This window comes from Heterocephalus glaber, unplaced genomic scaffold (genome assembly GCF_053883595.1).
Source record: "Heterocephalus glaber isolate CG9 unplaced genomic scaffold, H.glaber_assembly_v1.0 deba00000347, whole genome shotgun sequence".
Classification (NCBI taxonomy): domain Eukaryota; kingdom Metazoa; phylum Chordata; class Mammalia; order Rodentia; family Bathyergidae; genus Heterocephalus; species Heterocephalus glaber.
Window position 1 is genome coordinate 36,430,449 of NW_028258143.1, and position 18,542 is coordinate 36,448,990.

General features: G+C 37.8%; 1 protein-coding gene across 9 annotated transcripts in view; it reads left to right on the top strand.

Annotated features, from left to right (window-relative positions):
- Positions 1 to 18,542, top strand: part of Gpd2 (glycerol-3-phosphate dehydrogenase 2) — a 149,383-nt gene that overhangs the window by 30,347 nt on the left and 100,494 nt on the right. For 7 of the 9 annotated variants that reach the window (XR_002398112.2, XM_004835926.4, XM_004835927.4 and 4 more), the window contains one exon: positions 8,288 to 8,397. Coding sequence is in view for 8 of the 9 variants with exons in the window: in XM_004835926.4 (XP_004835983.1) it covers positions 8,296 to 8,397 (102 nt within the window). In the remaining variant the exon portion in view is untranslated. Of the gene's footprint in view, positions 1 to 1,918; positions 2,004 to 5,634; positions 5,798 to 8,287; positions 8,398 to 18,542 lie in introns of all 9 variants that reach the window. The other 2 variants (XM_087198984.1, XM_087198989.1) reach the window with 2 other exon arrangements.

An 18,542-nucleotide genomic window follows, 5' to 3' on the forward strand; every position in this document is an offset into this window, starting at 1 on the left:
CTATATATTTTGTAAAAAATTGGATCTTAAATAATCAATGACTATTAGAGTGTTAGCATATATCCAAGGTATCCACCCTTTTTTTTTTTTGGTCCCGGGGATCGAACTTGGGTCCTTGAGCTTGCGTAGCAGGCGGCGAAACCACTGAGCTAAATCCCCGGCCCTCCTCCCTTTTGATGTATTTTCGTTTCAGAGGACTTTGAAATAAGTGGTTAGTTAATGGTTATGATATTGCATAGTAAGTTAAAAAAACCAAAAAAAATGCATATCAGAAAGCCTCACATAATAATGTATAAGACATTTTTCATGAACAGGGACTTTCACTTGGCTCAGTTTCCTTATTGAGCTTACTTTTTATTTTTGTGCCTTTTGCTTACACTATTTGACTCTGATTTGAACCTGTAAAAGCAGCTCAACCCCTCCTCTGGTCAAGCCGCAGATCCTGCGCCGCTTGGAGGCTTAGGAGTTTCCTCAGCTGACCTTGTTCTCAGTCATCCATAGCTGTGGGTTTGCTGCTGAAATGCTGTAACTGACCTAAGATTCCCCACACAGAATAGTAGGAGGCTTTTTTAAAAGCACTTTCTGGCTCGAAACTGTGACTCAATATAAATGTAGTGTTTGTTTTCCTTTACTTCTGTTTTCCGATATTTTGTCCTCTTTTTTTGTTATTAAAATAGTTTACCTTTGTTAAGACTTTTTTCCCCATCTTTCGGGTTGGGCCCTTCCTGGGTTGGGATTTTCTAGGGAAGTGGATTGGAAATAGAAGACCATGCATTTTCCATGAAGTAGCCTCACTTTCTGGTAGGGTGTGGAAGTCAAGGACAAAGCCAAGGTTTGATGCCATAGCCCAATATTTTGTATGTCTAGAATCTGAGGATTCATTATATTTCTAACTTCTCTGGTGGTTTTTTTTTTGTTCTTTCATTAATTTTGTGTTATAAGGAGAATTTCTTCCCTTCCTTTACATTTCCTCCTCCCTCTTCCTTTCCTTCCTTCCTTCCTTCCTTCCTTTCTTCTTTCCTCCTCCTCATCTTCCTCTCTCCCCTGCTTCACTCCCTCCTTCCTGCCCCTTCTCTCTCCGCCCCCCCCCCCCCCAGGAATTTAACCCAGGGCATTTGCATTGAGCTAAGTCCTTATCCTTTTTAATTTTTATTTTATAGATTTTGAGACTGGATCTTGCTAAATTGCTCATGCTGGACTCAAAATTGGGATATTCCTACCTCAGCCTCTCAGAGTGCTGGGATTGTAGGAGTGTGCCACCTTGCCTGGCTAGGAGAATGTTTTTCTTAGTGACTTCTGAGAAGCTTTTTTGCTTGTAATTTGATATCCTGCTCAGTGTTTATAATTTTTACAACTACAGGTTATTCTTTGTATTTGTGGAAATATATATCTATGTATGCTATACTACAGTAAAAGATAATTGTGGGATAGGTGTCTGCTGTTTTCTCAGGACTTGATACAGTTACTTCTTTTCATTGGGGTCATATCTTGTGAATAACCCATATATCCACGTCCTCTCTAGTCTTGACTTAAATCTTTTAAAAAATATTTAAAGAAACAGACAAACAAGATGATTCATTTCAGTTTATGATCTAAGATGCCTCTGTTTCCAAAGAACCAGGCCGATGTGCTTCTGATGCTGTTTCACTCATTTATGTGTGACAGCGTTCAGAAATCATGCTGGACGCTCTCTGTGTTTTTGTAGGACTCATATGCTGCTGTGTAAGGTGTATGTGTATCTTTGTGGCTGGGGGATGTATTACAGACAGAGCTGATCCTTGTCTCTACTGTAGAGTGAACCTTTGGGGAAGAGAAGATAGCGCATGGTGTGCTTTGGTGGTACTTGTCTGTGCAAGCGGTTTTCAGCGTGTGTTTGATGTGTCCAAACTATGAGATTTTTTTTTTTTTTTCTGGACAGGGTCTCGAACTCACTATGTAGCCCAGGCTGGCCTTGAATTGACCTTGATCTTCCTACCTCAGCCTGGAGAGTTCTGGGATTATAGGTATGCGCCATCATGCCTGGCATTAGTTGCTTCTTTATGGGGAATTCTGCAAAGTCTCTGATATCACAATAATTGGAATAATAAATGTCTAGTTCTAAGTACTCAGAAATCTTGACCTTTATATTTAAAAATGGGCTGCTGGATGGGAAGATGTTTTGTGCTTACTTCATTGTCTTCCATTTTGTGTGGACTTGCTGTCAAGGTCCATGATTATAGGGTTATTGGGTAGGTCTTCTCTGATAGGTTCTGCACTTTTATTTTGTAAGATTCATCCACTTTTCTCTTACAAGTCATTGGATTTATGTGTGGGTGGACCATGTGGTATGGCTCCCTGAGTTGGGCCTCTCATGGTGTGACATTGTGATGTGATATGACTCAAAATAAATGAGGGGGCGGATTTCCATCCTCAGCTATGAGGAAGGGGTAGCTATGCAACTGAAGTGTTAAGAGTTTTTGGCTACCTTTGGGCCTGTTTATATGCTTATAAAGGGCTCAGGATACACTTGCAACACATGCTACCCCTAGGCTGCATCATGGTGATTTTACGTTTGAAATATTTTGTACATCTGTATTTTTCAGTGTGGGTAAGGAGAAGAGTATGGAATGCCTTGATATCCTGCTAGAGAACCCATGTCCCAAAGACTACAAGGTAGTGGTTGAATTATCCTTCTGAAAGTCACCTTTGAGCTTTCCTTCCACTGATCACACTTTTAAGGGATGGGAGAAATATGCTTACTCCTGTGGTGGCAAAAGAATCAAAATCCAGAGAACTTTCCTTTTTTTTTTTCTTCAGTGAATGTAGAGCATGGAGACCAGAAAGGTCATTGGAGTTTTTATATAAAGAGACCAGAAAGATGGGAGAATTTTGTAGACCTGAAAAGAATGGATGTTTCTTTGACAGATTAATGATAAATCCATTTGCACGGAACTTTGCTTCCACTAAACTTACATTGTAAAAAATAAGGCTACTAGGAGAGAGTATATGACAGGTAGATAGGGAGAAGAATTTGAGTACTCTTGAGAACTTGTGGTCAGGACATACGTGCTCTTATTCTGGAGTCAGTTTGCCTGGAAGTAGTTGCTGAGGGGACCTTCTCTATTTTCCAGTAGGTGGTTATCACTTGCTTTTAAAAGTCTGGGGTGTGCAGTTAAGTCATTCAAGTGTGTGATTTAGCTGGGAGGGTGGCCTTGGCTATGAACGGGAGTAGGCATTGGTGGGGAGCAGTGAGTGACTAAGTGTATGAAATAGATCTGAGCAGTTCTCACTGTTGACGTTAATCTGTACTGAGAGTCCTGAAAGGACAGCTAACAATTCTGTTGAGCCAAATAAGTTTCAGTCACCAGCCAGAAACATGGGTCAGAAGATCTTGAGAAGTGGCAAATCCAGTTTTTGATCGCTGGCACTCATACTTATTTTATTGTGCAGTAGTTGTATCTGTCAGTTCCAGGCAGAAGCCTCACCTTTAACTATGACAACTCTTCTGAATTTTAAACCTGCATAGCCAGTTCTTTGCTGTTTTCTCCAAGTAGGTGTTCTGTCAAGATCTCAAATTTCCTTGATTCCTTACTGATTTCCTTTTTTCCCTTAAGTCTGCTTCCTTTTCTGCGTTTTAGCGTTGTGATGTTGGGGCTAATCCCCAGCTCCTTGGCCTCACATTCCTTACCATGTTCAGCCTCTGCTTCCTCCTGTACTCACTTGTCAGGTCCTAGCATGGTCAGAAGTTGACTGCTGTTATTAGAGATTTCTGCAGACCATTTATTTCTGCATTTGCACTTTCCAGTTTTGCCTTAAACCAGACTCTGTCACACAGGGACTATTTCATAGTCCTCTAATTGGTCTTTCTCATAAGCATCAATGTAAAAATCAATGTGCAAAAAACAACTCTTTATAAATAATAATGGGATACAACATCTTGGTTCCTTGAAGTACAGCCTCAACTCCCCATTGCCCACAAAATATCAGTAAAATACTTTACATACAGAGTATTTCTCTTTTTTGGCCTGGTCTTCTTTTTAAAACCTAATTTTCCAACTGGACATCATCTTCAGCAAAACTAGATAATTACTTGTATGTCTCTGGAATATTATGATGATATTCCTCTCCTTTTAAAACATTTTATTTATTTATTTTTAATGTTTTTATTAGCACAAGTTTGTAATACTTAATGATCCCATTCATTGTGGAGTTGATACATGTACATAATGCATCTTAATTCTCTTTTTATGCCTTTCCCTCCACTCTCTCCCTCCATCTTTCAAATAGTTGATTTTTATGCGGATCTTCTCTACTCACTACCCTTTAAATATTTTTCTTTCTCCAAGATCTTTCTCAAAAATCCTATCTTCTTTAAAGCCTTTTAAAATTCTTTTAGTCAGAAAGAATTTCTTACTCCACTACAATGACATAGTACCTTGCTTTCTTTTCTACAAAAATGTTTATAACTCAGTGCAGCACTAATAGTTACAAGACACAATTGTGAGACAAACATTGGTATTTTATCCTTTACATAGAACTCCTTGAGGCAGTCAATAAATCATGGTTGTATTTAGGTGAGTTCTGTTTTGTTTAGGTTTTGCCAGTTGAGCAGGAGTTCTCATGAGAATTATCGTTGCATGGTGTGTGCTAACACTGGAGTCAGCCCTGAGACAAAGTATATGTGATCAAATTAATAGGCTACAAGACATGAACATTGAGCCATGATAACAGAGATAACTCTTTGGATCATTTTTTCTGCGTGGTTGTCTCACACTTTTAATTGCAAAAGGTGAAGATTTGTCAATATTTTCGGTCCCTTTCTTGGCTAACTTTCTAGTTGCAGCTTTTACATAAAGGGAAATAATCATTCCTGCTTTGTAATCACTGAACACTTTTCCTTACAAGGGAATGTAAAAGGTACATATGTGTCCACAGTGTGTGGCTTACATTTATCTGGTTTTCAATTTCTTTATTTTAAGAATAAATCAATATTCTTACAGTACTTCTAGAAGATAACTAGTGCAATTGTTTGCCAGATGCTCCCTCCTTGCCTTAAAAACTTGAATGCTGACAGGTACACTTTGTGTAGTTGAGAATCTTTTGTTTGTTTTTGAGTTACTGGGTATTGAACCTATGGCCTTTGCCCTGAGCTACATCCCCAGCCCATTTAAAAAATTTTTATTTTAAGACAGGGTCTTGCTAAATTGCCAAGTTGCCCAAGCAGAGCTCAAACTTGTAATCCTCCTGCTTCAGCCTCCCAGGAATGATGGGTTTATAGGTGTGTGCCACCATGCTGGGCTAGGGCCTTCTTTTGGGAGTGACAGAAAAATATGTTGTAGCTTTTGGGGAGAAGTTACCTTTTGAGACTAAAAGCAGGGCAGACCCACTCTGTAGTTAAGAATCTAAACTCAAATATAGTCATGGTTTCCTCTCTTTCTAGGGAGTGACTTCAGGAAAATCTCCAACTACCTCTGAGCGACAGCTGCCTCTGTTATAAAATTTGATGGTGTGTGTGTGTGTGTGTGTGTGTGTGTGTGTGTGTGTGTGTATGTGTTCTGTGGTGCTGGAGATTGAACATAGGTTCTGTGCATGCTAAGCCAGCATTCTACCACTAACCTTCAACCCCAGTCCTATGAATTTTTTTTTTGGTACCAGGGATCAAACTCAGGACCCTGTGCTGACTAGGCAGGCATGGTGCCAGCCACTGAGCTAAATCCCAGGCCCTCCAGTCCTGTGAAATTAGATATGAAGATGAAATGAACTGATGGGTGTGAAGAATTGAAAGCATGGTTCCTGTTACCTAGCAGACAATCAAATGGTAGCTATTGTCATTGTAACATTTATAATAATAATAATAATAATAATAATAATAATAATAAATAATGGGTGCTCTTAAAAGAGCCAGGAAAAAATGACTGATTCTCTATTTTTATTTTTGAATTACCTGTGAAAGTAGTTTATTCATTATAGTTAGCTACTTGGTAGAACAGGATTTGATCACAGTAGAAATAATAATCACTTATGCATAAATTATCTTATGAAATTATTGAAAAAGGAAACTATTGATTATAGTCAGTATTATTGCTAACTCTGGCAGTATGTGAATGCAATTTTTCATTAGTATTAGTGGCTCATTGGAAAAATATTGGAAAATACCTGCCTTTGGAAGTTTTGGTCTCAGACAAATCAAATGAAAACAATGCAATTAGGTAAGAAGGGAATATACACTTTTGGAAAAACTAGATCCAAACTTAACACTTTTAACACAGACATTTTCATTGACTTTTATTGTATGCGCCAGCTCTCAGTCGCCCATGCTGATATGTGGTATCCTTTGTGAGGTCATTGGTGACATTATCCACAAGACAGAAGCAGTGATACTAAGCTAGTCAGTCGGACCCAACATTCACATCCAGCAGATCACCGGGCTGCTGTCTAAGGATAGGCCCATGCATTGTTGGGTAACAGAACTAACACTCTATTGTCTGTCCCAGCTGACAGCAGCACCCAGTTGTCCTTGAGATAGTATGCTATCTCCAGGATGCTATGGTCTTCGTTATTGTGTGATAGGCACCCAGTGAATATTTATAGCAGTACCTTGAATGGTGATGGTGAGCTATGACCAGTGGTGCCTGCTAAACTGTGATTTTTACTATCAGAGTAGCCTAGGATATAAGGTTTTCCTTAGAGTTGACTGAATGATGAATGAAGTCCCTAGTCAGCCTTCACCAATGTCTTGTACAATTTGGGAAACAGAAGATGATTATGTAGAGAAGGAACAGAAAAGAAGAGGCCTTGAGCAGCAAAGTATGCATGTGAAAAATCTTCCGGGTAAGAATCTTAATTAAAAAAAAAAAGCCATCTTAGAATTTTGGAGTTTGTAAAGAAGAATGAGATCAAAGGAAAAAATAAAATTTTAAGAAATGCCAACTTTTTTTTAGTGTATAATTTATAGTATTCCAAAATGAATTTTCTGTAGAATCAGTCACCAACTGTACTGAAAAGTTTTAATTTAGGATAGTATGATAATAATATTTACACATCCAGTATGGAACCAGATATGTAACTGTATCACAATTTACATGGATATGCTATGTATTTTTTTAGTATCGTACATGAAAACTGCCTTCATAGAACTATAATGTATGTTCTTGAGTTATGATCTCCACCCATACAGGAAATAGAGTAGTTAGTGGCTTACCTATAAGAGGTGGGTGTGCCAGCCACTTTAATGAAGTGGAAGAAAACTTTTAGGTGAGTCAGATTACTCAATCCAGGTCAGAATTTTTTTATGGCATCACATTTTTTTTTTTTTTTGGTATCAGGGATCGAACTGGGGACCTTGAGCTTGCGAGGCAGGCGGTGGTGGCATCACAATTTTATCTTCTACGTTTAACAGAATAAAGGTAGACAAGAACATTTTTGGTGAAATTTTAATTTCTGTGGAATTTTTTTATTTCTAAAAAAGTTAAAGAGTAATTTTAAGTACTCAAAATAAGTTTAAAAAATTTAACCAGCCTAGTAGTGGAAAACAAGGGAGAAGAAAGGAGATAACACAACACAGAACTTTAGAAATACACAGTGAGCAATGGTAGAGAGTTCGATCAAGAGGGTGTCTTCTTGAAATCATGTCATGAAACTCTGGCTAGAAAAAAAGTTTTGAAGTTCCCCTTCAAAAGAATTCTAACAGGTTAAGTTCATCAGTTTGTGAAAGATCAAGGCATGGTATCTGCTGACTTCCTAGCTGACTGTCTGTAAAGTATGAGACTGAGTGATAGACATGTGTGTTGGCTTTAGCTCTATTGAGAACTTCATAAAGAAGGGAAAGCTCAAGAAGGGAGTTGAGCCACAATTTGAGTTAGACACATGACAGAGAATCTGAAGCCCTGCCTGAGGTTTATTGTTATGCTGAGTGACCCAACACTTCTGCTAACTCTTGTGGAAGGGATTAGCTGTTGAACAAATTGGCAAGTACAGCATGCAGTTCTTTAAAATACACAGTGACTTTTCTTTCCACAATTCTTTTGACGTTATATTGTTTGAATGTCTTCAGCTGTGTCTTAATTTGCTTTTCTTTCTTTAGTTCCTGTTGGATCTGAATGTGACTTTTACATAATCAATTTCCTTGTCTAGGTTTTTTTGTTATTGCTTTTGAACACTGGTATACAAGTTGGCATGCTAGTAACTTCCTTATTTTCTGTTTCCTATTCTAGTTTAACATAGTTTCATAATCCACATAGTGTCTTTTTATTATTTGGATTGTTATGCAATAAAAATCCCAATTAACTTCTTTTTGTTTCCTTTGTAGGTTAAGAAATGGCATTTCACAAGGTGGTGAAAGGGACTGTTCTTGTTGGAGGAGGTGCTCTTGCCACTGTTTTAGGACTCTCACAGTTTGCTCATTACAGAAGGAAGCAAGTAAGTAACTGTGTGTATTGATTATAATATGCAACTTAAAGCTGCTGAAGTGCTGTATATGAGGTGCATATACCCTATTGGGTTTTTCCTTTTGAATTGCAGTCAAAGTTTCTCAGTTTGATTTGAAAGATACTAATTTAGAATATTGCCTTATGACCCCTGAGAATTGTATCTCACTTTTTAAAATGTGAATTTCTTTTTTTGAGGGAGCATTATTTAGCCTCTGTTTTGGCTCTTTGGTTTTTAAACGACTGCTTCATTTACTACTGCCAGGGTTTGTTCATTTAGACCTTCCTTATTCACTGCAATGTTTGGCTACCTTCTATGTCTTTGCCAAGTTTGTCTTATTAGAAGGCAAGCAACTGAGAAAGGCAGTAGAAAAGAAAAGGCCTAACTCTGAATCTTGATTTTATTTCTTAAAAGTTTAATTACTGGCCGGGGATTTAGCTCAGTGGTTATGCCACCTGCTGCGCAAGCGCAAGGACCCGAGTTTGATCCCCAGTACCAAAAAAAAAAAAGTTTAATTACTTATATAGTATTATATTTTCAAAAATAAATTTTATTTTATTTTTATCTCATTCCCACCCTCAAAGTATTACATTTTATTAGGTAAACATTTTAATGGGGGAAGTTATGACAACGAGACAGGTATGAAATTTCCAAATAGTTTTAAAGTATTCAGGTTATTCCATTTAATTTTTTTCCCTTTCCACTAAACTGTGCTCTCCTGTAGCTTAAACTGATATCAGGAAATAATCTTGTTGAAAGAGTTTTTTCTTTTCAAGCTTGAAATGTTGGTAGCCACCCACCTCAGTTGTTAGTGTTAGTCTTCCTTTTCCATTTCTCCGTCGTGAAGGAATTTTGTGATGCCAGCTGAGTGGTGCATTCCTGTTTCAAAGGTGAAGGTGAAGGAATTTGGTAAGCTGTTTGTGATTGGGTGAGCTACAAGCTACTGATTTCCTACATTTTTAAAGGATATTTTAAAGCCATGGATTGTCTGTTGCTTGTTTTTCCTCTTTCTTTGTGCTACCACATGGTAGAACCAGGCACATTAGTTGGAAGTCCATATCCTAAATGGGAAAACACAGATGTGCTGGTTACAGTTAAAAAACAGCAGCTAGTTTTTATGTGGTTCCTCTTAAAGATAAATGATATTGAAGATACTGTGTTCATCTTTCTTTTTCATTCTGAACTATGAGCATATTACCCTTAAGGTTTCCCCTAGTGTTTGCTGCTGGTATAATTGAGTGACTTGCTGTTGAAACTTTTCCTCATCTGTTGATCATTTTGGTGCCCTATTTCTTTTAAACGATTGTTTTGGTTCCTTAAAAGTAATTGAAAATGGGCCGAGGATTTAGCTCAGTGGTTCCACCACCTGCCTCACAAGCGCAAAGTCCTGAGTTCAATCCCTGGTACCAAAAAAAAAAAGTAACTGAAAAGATGTTGCTTCTACTGAGGTTATTTCAGAAGTTTGGGACATGGGCATTAAGGGATTAGATTACTTCTGCCATCTTTACCAGTGTTATCTGAAACGATACTGGAAAATGCCAGTGCCAAAGGTCATGATATCTAATAGTCGTTGCTAAATTTGTTTGTGCCTTGTGTCTTTTAACCATGGTAAGCATGTTCTATTACAAAGTTTATGGCTTATCTTTAAAGTATGTAATACTGTTCCATCTGTTTTTGTATTGTTTTGTTTCTCTTAGATTATTGATCTCATAGAATACTTTTTTTTTGTTTGGAAGTTAGGGGTGGATTTAAAAAGGCAAAATAAGAGCTTATTGATTCCTAGAACATTTTGTCATTTTATCTTTTCTAGGTTAGACATCCTGACTACCCTAATAGCCAAATGAAATGGATACTAGTAGCTTTAAGTCATTTATAATTTTAAGCTGACAAGTTCTGTTGAAAAAAACCCAAGCTAGACATATTCAATTGAATTGCATCAGAAACCCAACTCTGTGTTTCTTTGGAGGGGACATAGGTTTGAGGGGATAGTGGGTGCAGTATAGCCATAGGGATTAGCACAAACAAACAAAAAAAGGAAAAAATAGGAAAAAAGAAAAAATATAGGAAAAAAGAAAAAAATAGTATGAGAGAAGAAACAGTTTATTTTAGCTGTTGACATAAAATGTCCACAAGCCTCCTTTAACTCAGCTGTCTTCTCTCAGAAAGTACCTGCCAATCAGATCCATTCTAGGAGGAAGAGTTTTCCTGACTTTGATGGTCAAGAAAATAAACTGGACTACATTTTTGTAGAAGCTGGGGGCTTAAATGTGACTTTTTCTGCAGAGTAATGTATTAAGTGTTGTATTATTGTACAGACGTAATTATCTCCTATGTTTTTATGTTTATTCTAATTTTCTAAGATGGTTCAACTGATAAGTTGTCTTCTTTTAAGAATACTTTGGAGGGCTGGGGATTTAGCTCAGTGGTTTCGCCACCTGCTGTGCAAGCGCAAGGACCCGAGTTCCATCCCTGGTACCAAAAAAAAAAAAAAAAAAAATGATAGTCCTAAGTGTGTTTGTTGGCGGAATTAGGAGCATTTAGCTGCCAGGCCAGATCACAAAAACCTTTTAAATCAATTTTTCAGTTAATAGTTTATGTCTGTAAGGAATAGAAGGAAAGGAAAAAATAGGAGGAAATGACTGTGTATACTTTTTTTGGGTATTGATGAGGATTGAGTCCAGGTCTTGGGCATGTTAGGCAAGCTATATACTAGCATATGCATACGTCTTTTTGGAAAAATAATTAAACAGAAAACACCTTGAAGTTGATGAGATGCATCTTTACCTACTTTTAACCCACCTGCTTGAATCAGAGCCACTGTAGGTAAGGAAATAGAGCCTTCTGTGGCATTTCTAGGAGTGGGGCAGGGGTTAGAGATGAGTCAATGATTCTTTTTTCTGACTTCACTTTACACGTTGGCCTTTCTTTATACAAACAATTGTTAATGTTTATCTTAGGTTTACCAGTGGCAAATAGTGTCCACTTTTGACTTAAGTCAAACCAGGAGTTTTTTTTTTTAAATTTTGGGGCAAAAGGGACAGTTTTTGAAGAAATGGGGCAATGCCAGGTTTGCCACAGACTAAGAAGAGGACCAAATATTATTACTATTATTATTATTCTTTTGGAGTTGGGACAGCCTAAATCTTCGGTTCCTTTGAGGAAGCTGATGAGGGAAAGAAGGAATGTTGGCTGATTACTTTTGACTGTGTCCACCTTCAGTGACAAGGGTTTGTAGCCACAAATGACCTCCACATTCCAGAACCTCTTCTTTTATGCATTTACGGTTTTTTTTAGAGTAGTCACAGAGTGTCCTTTCATTTTCCCCTCCTTTTATTTCCTTACCTATGAGTATGTGACTAAGTTCCACAAAGGATTTTGATTTTTCCTGTTCCCAAAGCAGCCATTTGCCAAGGGACAGGAGGCAGAGTAGTAGGATATCCTCTCATTATCATATATCCTACTGAGGACACAGCAGGCAGACACCTCTGTGGTGTTTGGAGATTTTTGAGAGCAAGTTGATTGTCCTTTACTGTTTAGGTTTTTTTTGTTTGTTTGTTTTTGTTTTCTTTTTTTGTACCAGGGATCGAACTTGGGACCTTGCACTTGGGAGGCAGATGCCGGAGCCACTGAGCTAAATCCCTGGCCCTGTCCTTTACTATTTAGTACCAGTTGGTTTAATAATGAACAGGACATTTTATCCATGTAACATCAGGTGAAAGAAAGTGTCATGTTGTGGGAGGAGGCTCATTTTTCTAATTCAAAATGGATGAAAGAAGGTAGCAGCTAAAGAGGGGAACTTACAGTAGGAGAGAGAGCCGTGGATTTCTTTCAGAGCAGGTGAACCTTCCCAGGGAACACAGTGGGCAGACAGCATTAGTGTTAGGGCTGCAGCTGGCATCCCCAGGGAGGAGTGGGTGGCAGGAGAGTAGAGCAGGAATAGGGAAGCGTTCATGGATTTGACCTGGGAATACACTTGTATTTCTACTTTTCACTGTAAGCCAAAGTCATTTTTTTAACTCAACATTTATTCATACCTTCTAGGTCCCGACTGGAAAAAGTGATGTGAGAGCATGGGCCTCTTTAACCTCAGTGATGTGGTTGATGTAACAAAATTTATTTAGGTGCAAGGGTGGGTTCTCTCATATAAAGCACACTAGGTATTTTCCTTCCATTACCCATGCTGGAGGTGTGGTGGCTTTGTGAGCTGACTCTGAGGTAAAGTCTGAACCATTGAGAGCTCTCTCACAGCCCGGATGTGAAAGATTTTCTCTCCTCCCCTCCTCTTCCCTCCTTTCCCCTCTTTCTTTTCTTTTCTTTTTTTTTTTTGGTTTTTTGAGACAGGGTCTTGCTGTGTATTTTAGGTTGGGCTTGAACTCCTGGTGATCGTCCTGCCTTGGCCTCCAAAGTGCTGGGATTACAGGTGTACTGCCATGCCCAGATTCTCTTTTTCTCTTCTTGTAACATACATAGGCAGTGAGTGGGATTCAGAGTATGGAAATCAAAATCTCTTCAGTGTGAGAAGGGATCTTATTAGAACCAGGGAACTAAAAGATTCCCATTGATTGATGTTTTATTCAGAAGCAACATAATAGAAAGGCCAGGAGCAGTCTTTGGAGTCTGTCTGGATCCAACAGCTTGCTCTTCTTAGTAGCTTAGTGACTATTGATAATTTTCTTAAATTCTCTTGGCTTCATTTTTCACCCTATGTAAAAATGGGTATAATAGTGGGATATCTGTGACAGAGTTGTTGAAGAGCAAAGGGATACATGGATACTTAAAATCCACAGCTTTTGAGAACAATATTTTAACTTCTAATCTCCCTTTCAATACATTATTTGTAAGAGATGCTAATGAAGCAGTTCTTTTCATTGATATTACCAAGGATGTAAAAGTTTTTAAGTCGGTAACGATAAGACTGGAGAAGAAGCAAAAAGTAGGGATCAGTTCTAGTCAACATAAGATCTATTTGAGGAGTTACTTGAATGGACCTCCAAATGAAAAGACAGTTTCCTGAATATATCTGCCATTGAATGTGGCTGGGTTTTGGTGAATCTGTTACTGTGCATAGTTATGAAAGTTTCCAGAATTCCTATTTCTCCATAAAGTAAAGATAATGTCACTTTACTGCCTGGACTTTATCCCTTCCATACGCTAAATCAGTCAGTCTAAACAAGTCAGTGGTTACAGCACCTGGCCCATGGCAGATCTTTCATATCAGTTATACTTCTTTTCCTTCTCATGATACATACTGTAGGATGTTAATGTTTGAAATTGCCCTCATCTTGTTGGGCATAGTGAGAAAGATACAACATCAGATTGCTTAAAAATAACTAGGTTTTGGTTGCTATAATTTGCTTATATTAGAGACTGGACAGAAACTGGTTGAAGTAGATGAACATAAAGTTCAAATGAGTATTGATTGAAAGGAAATCAAAATTATAAGCAGAACATTTAACCAGGTATAGTAGTAGCACACACTTGTGTTCTCAGGAGGCTGAAGTAGGAAGATGGAAAGTTTGAGCTCAGCTTGGGCAACTTACTGACTTATTAAGACCTTATCTCAAAATTAAAAAAAAAATTTTTAAAGGGGGTGGGCCTGGGGATTAGCTTGATGCAAAGGCTCTAGGTTCAACTCCTAGTACTGGGAAAAAAACCCAAACAACAAACTCTGACCCCTAAAACAAAAACAAGACCGGCATGTAGAACATGAGGTCAAGAAACAATTTAAATTATAAAAATTCCATTTCAGCAGTATCTTTGAGAATAACTTTGTTTTTTGAACATCAGTAACATCTTTAAGAATTTAATCTCCGTTAGAATAATCTTCTAGCTTCTAAGCTGAGGACTGTCCTTGGGTTTGAAGTCAGTATAAATCTTTCTGAGCATTGATGTGGCCACAGTTGTCATGTGACACATTTGTTTTGTCAATTTACCCAATTGCTTTTAACTTTGTGGGTTAATTCAGGGTACCAGACTTGTTTGTTCTACCTGAGTAAATAAACCTTCATTTCTAGAGGCATTTTTATTTTTTCGTAAGTTTACAAGCAGCTATTCTTTTTTGCAAAATCTTTTTTTTTTGGTACCAGGGATTGAAGTCGGGACCTTGCGCTTGGGAGGCAGGCATGGAACCAACCACTGAGCTAAAGCCCTGGGCCCGTTTTGCAAAATCTTATATAAAATTATTGTAAAAACAAATGTTTCTACAGCCCAAATGTCCATCAACTGGAGACTGGATAAAGAAAATGTGTTTTTTTAAATAAAATGGAGTACTACTCAGCCATAAAAAATGAGAAATTAGAGACATTTATTGCTAAATGGATGCACATTAAGGTGATACTCAAGTGAAATAAATAGGACACATATGTGTAAATATCAAATAGTTTCTCTAGTGTGAGAAACTGAAAGTGTAAATAAGGACTAAAAGGTATAATAGATAATGTGAAATAGGAAGAAAAGGGGCAAAGGGGAAGGGGAAGTGGGAGGGGTAGGGGAAAGGGAAGAAGGGAATGGAATTAATATGAGAAAATGAAAAAAAGAAAACAAAGTCTTTGTAAATAGGGAGGGATGGAGGGGGTGAAGGGAGGGCAGGGAAAGGGGGAAAAATAAGAACCAAGAGAGTATGTAAAGGTGCAAATTTCCAATGATGAATGTCATTATATTATGTACCTAAAATTTACCAATAAAAGGATATACAGGTAAAAAAAACATGTTTCTAAGCAGTTCTTTTTAAATTTTTTAATTCTTTCTTTGAGCTTAACTGAAATTTTGTACCTTTTGACTAATATCTCCCATCCCCACAACCTGACCATAGTCCCTAGAAACTATTCTCTCTGCTTCTTTGAGTTGGACTATTTGATTTTTTTTTTTTTTTTGGTACCGGGGATTGAACTCGGGTCCTTGCGCTTGCGCAGCAGGTGGTGAAACCACTGAGTTAAATCCCCGGCCTGAGTTGGACTATTTGAAATTCCACATAGAAGTGAGTTCACGAATAATTTGGCTTTCCTGTGTCTGGCTTATTTTACCTAGCGTAATATCGTTTTGTCTATCCAAATTATCACAAGTGGGAGGATTTCCTTCTTCTTGAGGGCAGAATAACATTGCACTATATGTATATACCACTTTTCTGTACCCATGCAGACATCGATGGACATTTAGGTTGCATTCATGTCGTGACTTGTGAATATGTAGTGAATACAGTGTTACAGCTACACTGTTAGGTACCATATGAAGAATGTATTTGAAGGAAAAGAATCTCATTCTACCTGCCTGTTTGAAGAACCATCAGTATCAGCATTATGTCAAATAGGAAGACAGTGTTTTTTCATCATGATTTTCTGGGTTTGCATTTAATGATCTGTCCTTTTGAAGTTTTATCTCTATGGGTTTATTTTTTTATAAATGCTGGGGCTTCAACCTTTAGGAGAAGATTCAGAACTATACATGGACTGTATACAAAGTAGGTGAGTTGTAAATCTTGGGTTTTAATGCCAAGCACATCTCACAGTTGTGTGTAACTGAAGAAAGCTAATTGGTGTGATAAGTAATCCCCAAAGCTCAATGACTTATCATATTGAAGATTTGTTTTCTTGCTCACTGTGTAATTCAATGTGGATGGGTGAGGGATCTATTTCTTGCGAGCTTTCAGCGACCCGTGTGCCTTAACTGTAGTGGCTCTGCTGTTCTGTAGGGCTTCACTGCCCCATAGGATCATCTCCAGTGCAATGCAGTCCAGCAGTATTCTCTGGGAGAAGAGAGACAGTTTTGTTAAGCATCCAGCCATTACATATGTGTCCTGAATTTAGTTTCTAATCTAGTTGACAAATGAGCTATATTTCTTTTGATAAGAGTTTTATTGTTAGGGCTTATGCCAAAGACTGTATCATTCATTTGCTTCTCTTATTTATAACTCTGTGCATGGATTCCTGGAAGGACTGTTTTTCTCCTAGAAATGCAACTAAATGTGTTGGGATTGTGCCTGATATCTAAAGCTTGATGAGGATTCTGAGTACTCTGTATTTTAGATAAGGCCAATTGAAACTATTCTTAACCACTCTATACGGTTAACTGTTTCTTCAGAGGCATGTTTCATCAAAGCACAAAAATTATGCAGACAGAACTGGAAATGTTCTCTGAAGAGCATCCTATCATCTTCCTTCTAATTTTGGTTTTTATTTAACACTTAGCCCTCAAAGTGGGGCCATGGCAATAGCTTTGAGTTACAACTCACATCAGGCCTTCGAGGAGTTTGTGATGCTATTTTGTTGCTGGCATACAAAATCAGTGAGGTTAACTGTACTTCTATAGGTCACACAGTGAGTCAACGAATGAGCTATGATTAGCGTTGACAGCTGGCGAGCTGCTAGGCTGTTGCTAACTGAGCAACATTGACATTCATTTTGATTTGACTTTGCATTTCATTTTCAACTATTTATTCATTTTAAGGCCTCTTTAAGAAACTTTTTAGGGATATTGTGGAACCAAGGAAACTTTCTATAAATGCTTTGGGGAGAGTCTTTTTGTTTCCCTCTCTCCTCTTCCCATCTTCCAGTTTAATAAATTGTATTCATATTAGAAAAGCTTTTTCTAGGGGTTTTTTAAATTAAGAAGAAAGCAGATGCCTTAGAAGTTAGGTGGGCACAAATTCATTTACTTATTTTGCAATTTGTAGTTTTTCAACAAAGAATTTCTGAGACCTAATTATATAATAGTGAGTACAAAGTAGATAAATTATATTTGATTAAGTAATTCATGAAGAAATGGAGAGTGTGCATCAAAAGTGATCACAAACTATTTTGAACATAAGGTTAAAGTGTAGCTGAGGACCAGTTTGGAAGTGGTCTTTTGACTCAGTGGGTCACTGTGTTACTCTCCTGAGAGGGATGAGGGGATGAGGGAGCCCTCTTTTGTTCTGAATCCACTTTGACATGTATGCTTAGGGAGATTTTTAAGATAAAGTGCTGTTTCATAGACCCCCAAGTGTTAACTGCTCAATGCAGCTGGCTGCAGCTGAGGCAGATAGGGCTTCCCAGTTCACTGACTACATAGACAGTTCTGCATTATGGGTATCAGGGTGGCTAGCTGGTCTGGCGATCCAAATAATCCATCTCTGTGGGCAGAGATGACCTATCAGAGCTGAGGACATGGGATTTGGAATCAAAACTGGGATCAAATTCTGTTTCTCTTAATTGCTTGCCTCAGGGATAAATAAGCTGGATTTCCTCACTGGTCAAAGTGTGCCTCCCTTTTATGTAATTGAAGCCTAAGGAGCTAACTTATTAGGGGTTTTTGGGCTAGCAGCTGCTAGGCAAGCAATAGTTTCATCTTTTCTCCCTTCTCTGTCTTCCCCAGCTACACGTTTACTGTCAAGATCCTCTGGTCCTCAGCAATCTGTTGGAATCGAAGAGCAATATCATTTAGATACCTCCAAACACCTATGTTTAAAAAAATTACTTGAAAACCAATAAAACTTATCCTCCAAGTCTCAGATCATATAATCAAGTATATTAATTTATTTGAGTATATCTAGACAGAGCCAAAGATTTTCTCTATTTTCCAGTTATCAAAAAGTTTGATAATTTGGATATATTCTGTTAGTAGAAGAGATTCTGTATGTTTTCTCAGAGAATCACAGCCACCTGTCAGCTGGACCAAGTTTTCAAGGTGTACTAGAGCTTCCTCTCAGCCACCCCAGAAAGATAGGCTTGCCTTGTTTTCTCTTTTGGTTCTCAGTGAAGATGAGAATCTACCCATTATTAACTATCTACAAAGTAATCATGATTCTCTCATTATGTATGTTGACACCAAAAAACATTGGTTACTGTCATGTAAGTACAAGAAAAACCATTGGTGTTTAGAATCACAAAGTGATTCAGGAAGTAAATGAAGACTATTAAAACATCTTAAGTTTCGCTGTATGAGGGTGCTTGTTGCATTTTCCCACCAGAAAAACATAAACAATCCTTTATTATTTAATCCTTTATGGGATATAAATAATCCTTTTCAATAACCACAAAACAGGAAGCATTTTCTCTTAAATCAATGGATTCCATTCATTGAATCATATTATATGGGAGAGACAGTGATAGTTGCAGTCTGAAGTGATTTGCATGAATCCCTGCTTTATACTCCAATTATTA